Source organism: Haemorhous mexicanus, chromosome Z, assembly GCF_027477595.1.
Source record: "Haemorhous mexicanus isolate bHaeMex1 chromosome Z, bHaeMex1.pri, whole genome shotgun sequence".
Taxonomy (NCBI): domain Eukaryota; kingdom Metazoa; phylum Chordata; class Aves; order Passeriformes; family Fringillidae; genus Haemorhous; species Haemorhous mexicanus.
The window spans coordinates 10,063,863-10,072,348 of record NC_082381.1 but is presented as its reverse complement, the minus strand read 5'-3'; the positions used below and the strand labels follow the sequence as shown (position 1 = coordinate 10,072,348).

At 39.4% G+C, this 8,486-nt stretch overlaps 1 protein-coding gene across 2 annotated transcripts in view; it reads right to left on the bottom strand.

The window, feature by feature from the left end:
- Positions 1 to 2,991: 2,991 nt before the first annotated feature.
- The window catches only part of HAPLN1 (hyaluronan and proteoglycan link protein 1), a 32,333-nt gene continuing 26,838 nt past the window's right edge, over positions 2,992 to 8,486 (bottom strand). For both annotated transcript variants that reach the window (XM_059874196.1, XM_059874197.1), the window contains one exon: positions 2,992 to 3,359. In XM_059874196.1, the coding sequence (XP_059730179.1) occupies positions 3,070 to 3,359 (290 nt within the window). In that variant the 3' untranslated portion in view covers positions 2,992 to 3,069. The remainder of the gene's footprint in view (positions 3,360 to 8,486) is intronic.

Genomic DNA, 8,486 nt, shown 5'->3' with positions numbered 1-8,486 from the left:
GGCCGGCCCGGGGAAGATGTGGACACAGAAGGCAAAAACAAGAGCAAGCCTGAGATTGCTGTGATTTAGGACCTGACCAGCCATCTCCAGAGCGTTGCAAAAGTTGGTGAAAGGCTGAGCTTGGCCTTTCCAGCAGTGCCTTTGGTCTAGCAGTGAGGGCACTTCAGCCAGCCCCACGAGTGGGTTGGATGTGTACATTATTATTTATTTTTTTTTTAATGCAGGCAAAATATAATCCCCATTCCTGCAAAAAAAAAAAAAAAAATTAAAAAAAAAGATGATGTGTCTGGGTGAAACCCTCTGGGGGTTTCTTTGGAGAAGTACAAAAAAAAAAAAAAATTTCATGAGGGTCTCTTCACCTCTGTGCAATAAGAAAACCATGCAGCCTCCTCCAGATGTAGCAGATCTTTGGGGAGGGTAGAGCCAGCTACATAAGGCTCCCCTCTTTACAGCAACTCTGGATCTAGCTGTGGTGATTACCTGGATATTCTCTACAGCTTTTCCCACCCCACAACCTCCCTGTCCAAACTTCAGAAGATAAACTGTAGAATAGTTTGCATTTTTTCAAATTTTCTGAAGGTCGGATGCAGGAATGACATGTATTCCTCTTGATCATGGTCCACTCTTGCCTACCCCACTCCCTTCCCTTGTTGGGTACTTAACATTTCTATTTCCATTTCCTTTATTTTTTCCCCAAAGGTTTCAGAGAAGGCTCTGAATGGCCTGAGAAATGTGTGAAATGGGCACTGATTTCAAAAATGGCTGTTCAAGAAAGGTTGCATGGTTTTAGGGACTTGACCTGTAGTAAGTCTCTATTTCTAGCTAAGGGACACCGTTTTGAGAAAATCCAATTCCTGGTGGATAAAAAAAAGGAGGGGGTTTGGCACTGACATTGCTCCATCAGCAAAGTATGAACAGATATCCACAGAGGATGCAAATATCCCCAGAAGGATGGAAATTTGCTTCTGAGTTCAGTGGGAATGAACTCCAATAAAATACACTTTATGCTACGGCCCCTTTCCATATCTTATCCCTGGCTTGCTCACAGAGTCTTAAAAATGGACCACAACCACTCTGGGAAAGAGATTTATTTACTCACATCCATGGGAAAATAGCTACACCAAACCATCCATGAAAGCATACAGGTTGTGTCCTAGTTGGATAAATACCACTACACCTCGTTTAAATTATGGAAACAGTGGGCAGCTATAAAACTTGGTGTAAATACAAATGTTGGTCCTCTGAGTTCTTCGTAGTCAGAGAGCGTAGAGTAGGAAAAAGAGTTCTCCATTTTTAAGTGGTAGAACCACCAATACTGGATAGAGAACATCAAAAAATGCTGAAGAGATTACCCGAGGCCAAGATATTTTTAATCAGTGGCCTCTCTGCCTTTTTTTTTTTTTTTATTTTTTCAGATATCCAGCTTGAGACACCATAAGTGGAGTAAATTTTCAGAAAGCCTCGAGCACCTGCTCTCTGAAAAACTGGTTGCATTAAGGTAGCTGAAGATGAGCACCAAGAATTGCTGCATCCAAAGCGAGTTTGCATTAGAAATCCCAAATTCCCTCAAACTGGTACTTAGGGAGGACCTAGTGCTTTAGGCAGCTCTGAAAATCCTAGGCACCATGCACAGTGCGTGTTTTTCTCTGACACTGGCAGATTTAGGTAAACATCTTCCACCTAGACCACTGCAGATTTAGTGAAAAGAAGTATTTCAATAGCTTTATTTTTTCTTAACTCTAAGGAGGACTAACTAAATAATTCAGGGCTAGCGATACTATATTATCTCATTGGTAGCTTAAAAAACAGATGTACTTTTTAGATACAAATAAGATGTAAGGAAATGAAATGGTTTTTTTCCTTTTTTTCTTCTAAAACTTAATGGCTGGTTTCAGATTTTGTCTAATAGTCTTTGTTTGAGACCTCACCATTTTAAATATTTTTTTTTCTAAGTTTTGTTTCTTGTGATGTGTAAATAGCTAAGAAATATTAAATACGGTAATGTTCTTTAATTAAGACAATAACATTTCAAAGGCTAATGTAAAATCAAGCTGCTAAAGTTTACAATTTCTCTGTCCAGCAGTTCATTTATACAACTGCCCTGAGTAGATGCTATTATGCTGCTTAGCAAATGGCCTTTAAGAGTTTAAAAATAGCTCAGTAAAGCTACTCAAAGGTAATACAACACTTCTCAGGCATCTTTAATTGGAGAGAAGAAGAAAAGAAGAGTTTTCTCATCAGTTAATTATTCACTCAATGATTTATACACAACGAAAACACAATTGAAATGTCCAGGAGAACTAATTGTGCTTCTTCCTATGCATGGGACCACAAGCTTATTGTTCAGAAAGGCAAGGTTTGAAATTGTAAAACTAGTCCTATTTTTGTGGACCGTTTTAGCTGCTTTGATTAAACTCTCTGTTGTTCCCATGTGAACCAGTGAAAACAGTTATTTGCTAACATATATTGTTGTGAGATTTCTTTGCGAAACCTCACTGATCCCCTTTAACAAAAAGATTGTTTTATGTTAAAATTCCTGTCATAATCAATTTGCAGTGTTTCTCAAACTGGTACAAATGTGTAAAATCTGTGCTTTTAAAAGCTTCTGCTTTGAGTAGCCTTACACTCCATAATTGTGCCCTAGCAATTGTCAAGCTCTATTGCATGCCCCATTCACAAAAATTATAATTTTTTTGGGATGACATAGCTTAAAAATTTGAATCTAAAAGTTCCTTACCTAGAGCTCCCATTAAATTATATTAATTTAAAATATCTATGGAATGATATTTTCACAAAAAAAAAAAAAAAAAAAAAAAAGAAAACACTAAAATAAACCAAAACCAAAACCAAACCAATGGGTTTGGGGGAGGAAGTGTCTACAGAAATTACTCTTTACAGTAAGTAAAAGAGGTTTATCACAGTTTTGGCAGCTTGCATGAGTTCATACCAAAAAAAAAACCCCAAAAAAACCCAAAAAAACCCAAAAAAAGACATCTTTCACACTTAAAAAAAAAAAAAACAACAAACCAAACCAAACCCAAAACCCCTTCACGCTCTAGGTGTACCCTCTCAGTTGTAGGCCCTGAAGCAGTAGACCCCGTAGAGCTTGTGCTTCTTGTCGGGGAAGCCGACGAAGCGCACGGCGGCCTCGCTGGGGCTGCAGCGCTTCCGCGGCCGCGAGATGGGGTAGCGCACGCTGCCGTCCGCCAGCCAGCCCGCGTCGCAGCGGTCGTAGCCCAGCAGCTTCCAGGCAGCGAAGATCTGCCCCACCTTGGCGATCTGGGAGCCATCCTTCAGGCAGGCCTGCACGGCCTCGTCGTAGGTCAGCTTGGTGGGGTGGATCAGGTAGTAGAAGCGACCTGGGAAGAAAGGGGAAAGGGGGAAAGGTGGAGTTGTTAGCGGTGCGGAGGTTGGGTGTCGGCGGTGTTGGAGGTGTTTTGTGGGTTTAAATCTTGGGATCACAGAATCACACAGAATCTCAGAATTGCAGGTTGGAAGAGACCTTCAAGATCATCGAGTCCAACCACAGAATTCCAGGTTGGAAGAGACCCTCAAGATCATCGAGTCCAACCACAGAATGACCAGATTGGAAGAGACCTTCAAGATCATCGAGTCCAACCACAGAATGAGCCAAGCTGGAAGAGACCTTCAAGGTCATCGAGTCCAACCACAGAATGAGACAAGTTGGAAGAGACCTTCAAGATTGTCGAGTCCAACCACAGAATGAGACAAGTTGGAGGAGACCTTCAAGATCATCGAGTCCAACCACAGAATTCCAGGTTGGAAGAGACCTTCAAGATTGTCGAGTCCAACCACAGAATGAGACAAGTTGGAGGAGACCTTCAAGATCATCGAGTCCAACCACAGAATTCCAGGTTGGAAGAGACCTTCAAGATCGTCGAGTCCAACCCAGCCCTAACACCTCAGCTAAACCCTGGCACCCAGTGCCACATCCAGGCTTTGTTAAACACCCCCAGGGATGGGGACTCCACCACCTCCCTGGGCAGCCATTCCAGAACTTTATCACCTTTCTGTAAAAAAATGCTTCCTATTATCCAAGCTATATTTCCATTGGAGAATCTTGAGACTGTCTTCTCTGGTTCTGTCAGTGCTGTCTGGAGAAAGAGACCAACCCCACCTGGCTACAACCTCCTTCCAGGTGATTCTGTGACCTCAATGGTGTTGCCTAAAGATTTTTACTTTTTATGCACTTTTCATACACTTTTCATATATCCACACCTCTGTATACCAGCTATACAGCTCCTGGTATTTTTCCTACCCTTTCTCTAAGATTTTAGAGTAACAAGCTGACCTTTTAGCACATTCCTGAAATACTGTTTGGTCTTATTCTCAAGTAAGGACCTATAAGAAACCATAACAGGAATTGGGACATAGAAGCCCTTGCACCAACCCAAGAGGCAATTGAATCTCCTGCTGGATGTACCTCTTAGATATCCTAATTAATTAACCTTATAAAAACTGCAGAAATTCAATACCATTGTGCCTATAGCTCATGACTATAGATACACCTGGAAGCATCCAATAAGAAACTTCTTGTTTTTGTCTTACCATTTTAATACTGTGGGAAGGCTTTTTTTCTGCTTTGATTTCAGGCAACAATACAATAACACTGACTTTCGAGGAGAAATGGAGATGTTCTGTTGATGGACCATGTGAAACACTGGTTAATTTAGGTCTGTGGCAGCTGGAGGTTGTGTTAGTAAAAATATTGTGATTTTTTTTTTTTTTTGTATGGTGAATTGGTAAGTGTCAGGAGGAAAAAAAAAACCTTACTCAAAAAACAGCTCAGGCACAGAAAACTGAGTATTTGAACAAAAAACAACAACAACAGCATAACAAAAAAAAAAAAAAAGAAAGAAAAGGCAATGCTATATTTATTTCTTCTAATATCAAAGTATGGCATCTCCACCTGAAGTCACATTCAGTGATAGCATTTTAGGGGAGGGCAGCTGCAGGTGACACTTGCTCTTTTGCTCTCTGACAGGTGGTGACCTTATTTCTGATTTAATACAAGCCAAAAAAAAATTTTTTTTTTTTTTTTTGGTGAGAAAGCCACATATCCAACAGCTTCTCAGGAGGGGAGTTTGAGCCTGTGGTGGAGCAAAATTATGTCTGTTGTAAGTCTTCACCAGCAGTTCTGCAGCTCTGTTCCTCTTTAGGCATCAAAGGGTATATCCTCACCACAACACGAGACTGAACTGATAGTGCTGCTAAGAAAAATGTTCCCTGTCTCAAGGTAATGAAAATATATGCCAGAAAATAAAGCCCAAAAAGCAAAGTCTACCCAGCTAATCAATAATATTAATACTGATTCCATTTATCAAGGCAATAAACACTCATTGTGAGCATTTCATTCATTATACTTGGGGTTATTTATCATCACTGCTTTGACAGCCAAGTGGACTGCAGAAGAATCACGTTTCTTTGAAGGCATTCAGTAATTTCCAAATTTCACAGCTTTTCAATCTGCCTGCTCCTGAAGAGGAGAGATAGGTGAAAAAATAAATTTTTTCTATATTCTTCTTGGCACCTTCTAATTCCAGAGCAGCCTCTTTACTGCTTAATTAAGAATATACTCCAAGACAATATCCACTTTCTGCCTCACAAAAATCAGGTAGATACACAGAACTTTGCCTAGTATGAGATTATTTTCTTGGTGAAGAAAAAGTGGTGAGCAAGAGTTATATCAACTTCATATTCCTGCAAAAATCTAACAGGATTTTTTTTTCTAAATGAAGGAAAGTCAGATGACAATATAAAAGTAATTTAATGAACCCTGTCTAAAGGTTGGAAATTGTATATCAAGACGAGAACATTTTAAAAAAAGGCATTTACATTGCAGCTGTGGTGGAGAAGAAACTTTTGAAAAATTTCATTGATGTCAGAGACAGCATCTACAGAATTTCCATAGAAAACTATTGAGAACAGGTAATCATCTCTTTGTAGAACACTTTTTTAAAACTCTGTGTTGGCAAGCTGAGAGCATTTACAACGTGCTGCTAAGGGGAATGTCTGCTAAATGGAATCCTGTTACTGATACACCCATAAGAGGTTTCCCCAAAGCAAACAGGATTTCTGATTTAGGGGAACAGGGGTTTGGACTGATAGTGGGTAAACTTCACCTAGTTTATGAGTTCCTCTTCAAACCATGTGTCAATGGAATGCAATTTCCTAGGGATTTGCAGTAAGGTCAGGCTTTTGACATATGACTTCAATAATAAAAACTCCCATACTCTGCTCCTCCCTCAAACAAGAGAGATTTAATAGCAAACCCCACAGGGCTGCAATGTGTATCCAGAATGTCTGATTACATAAAACTCCATTAATAAACTCTGTGCAGATTTGCAGCTTTCCCCCCTGATATTAGTTGGGAAGGGTTCCTAACTGTTCAATCTCAGAATTTATTAATTGCTGTGGAAGGATGGGGAGGAATTTTCTGTCTCTCTCTCATTCATGCCTGGTGGTTGGGTCACTTCTGCAGAGGATCCTGTCTGATTTAACTCCTCACACCCAAGCCAAGGGGCAGAGGGTTTGTGCCAACCTGCCCAAACCCCATCTGGAACACCTATTTTAAGATTTTTGTGTGCAACAGAACAGCTGAAAGAGGAAAACTCCAGCCACTGACATACACATCCCACACCCTTGTGACTGTGGAATTTTGAGGGATGAATCACACTTGGAGATTTCTTCAAGCTTAGTGCTCAATTGAGAGGCTTATTAGTAAGTTTCTCTTATTTAAAAATAAAAATAAAAAAAAAAGGAGAGAGATATTTAAGACCTGGTAAATATTTTGACATCCAGTGATCCCCTCAAATAACTGATTTTGAATTAAATATGTGAGAAAAAAATAATTTGAACACACCAATACCAGTAATGACTCTGGTGAGTCAGAAGCAATCCCTGCTAATAAAGGGTGTGTCATTTTACTTAGGGTTCAGTTTCTCTTTTTGGAACAGTTGCTACACGTTCCCAGTGACAAAATACTCTCAAATGAACAGTCAGCATTATTCAGACAGGACTTTCCACAGCTTTCTCCCATTTAAATGGCAGAGGTGGTTTGCTTGTCACTGCTGTAATAAACAGGTGGCTCACAGCTGTGCTTTGAACATGCTCTCAAAAATGTATTCCTCGTGTTCTTAACTTTGTTAAAATAAGATTTTTACTTGATTCTCCTGGAGCTGATGAAAGATCAATTACGCACTATGGTTCTGCGGACAAAGTATAACAAAATGCATGTTAATGAGGGGAAAGTGTGATGCAAGCTGCACTTGGACTTTGTTTTATTTTCTTTAAAAATGCTGTATTATAGAGGATCTGATAAATACATTCACATTTAGCTCTTTTAGCACTTTTCAGTGCTAAATCTCAGGGATTTTCCTTCAAAAAAAAAAAAAAAAAAAGAACTGTTGTCCTTCAGAAGACCTATGAAAATAAATAAAGAATAACCACTCAGCTCTTCCATTATACATTCTTTGGTTTATGGCTCAGTGGGGAAGATTGTAACAAAAGGATTTAGTTCCCCAAGCTGATCCTCTGGAGAGATTGCATGGGAGAGGAACATCCTCATTCCTTGGGACAAGGAAAGGAGAGAAATTGGGGTGATCTGCAGCCCTGGCAAAACTTTGGATCACCTCAGCTTTTCTAAAGATGACATGGACTAAAGTGGCTTCCTCTGGGCAGGACAAGTGATGGAGAAATTGGCTGTGAGAGAGCAAAGCTGAGCCCTCAGACACCAGGAAATTCCAATGTGGAATTTTCAAATTTAGGTTAGACCCTCCCCACTTGTTTACGTTAATTTTCAATAGCCTTTATCAGCACAAGGAATGTAAAAACAGATTGGGAAACATATTGCCATCCAGTGCAGGCAGAAAATGTTTTGTTATTTCAAAATATTTTGATGGATTACTCAGGCAGCATCAGGCTGTGCTACTCTTTGCTTTGTTTTATGAAACACACCACTATATGTATTTTTATAAACTGGTAGATTGCTGGTACTATTAGATATAAAGGATATGAAATTATTTCATGTTCTTGGATACAAAATATGAACAAATCTTGTGTGGACCAACAGAAAGATTTGAGTATAAATCAGTATAAAACAGGCAGAACAAAATGTATCTTGTATTTGCCTTAGTCTATGAAAAGTCATCGTGGAGGGTTATTTCATAAAGTAACAAGATTATTTGATATTGCAGCTTTGCCTAAACTATTTTCTTGTGCAGGTAACAGAAAAGCATGTAAATGTTTTTACTAATGGTATAATGGCTTCATTTTACCCATTATTTTTTGTGTATACAGGACATCACAGTTGGGATGCAATAATTCCACAGGGAAAACGCTGCACCTGGATTTGAATTCTGCATTGATGACTGCAGTTTCATTTTTTTTACCCAAATGGCTAAATACCATGGCTTTTCCCTTTCTTCTTCAGGTAAAAAACAAGCTTTGCATGTATTTCAGACCAA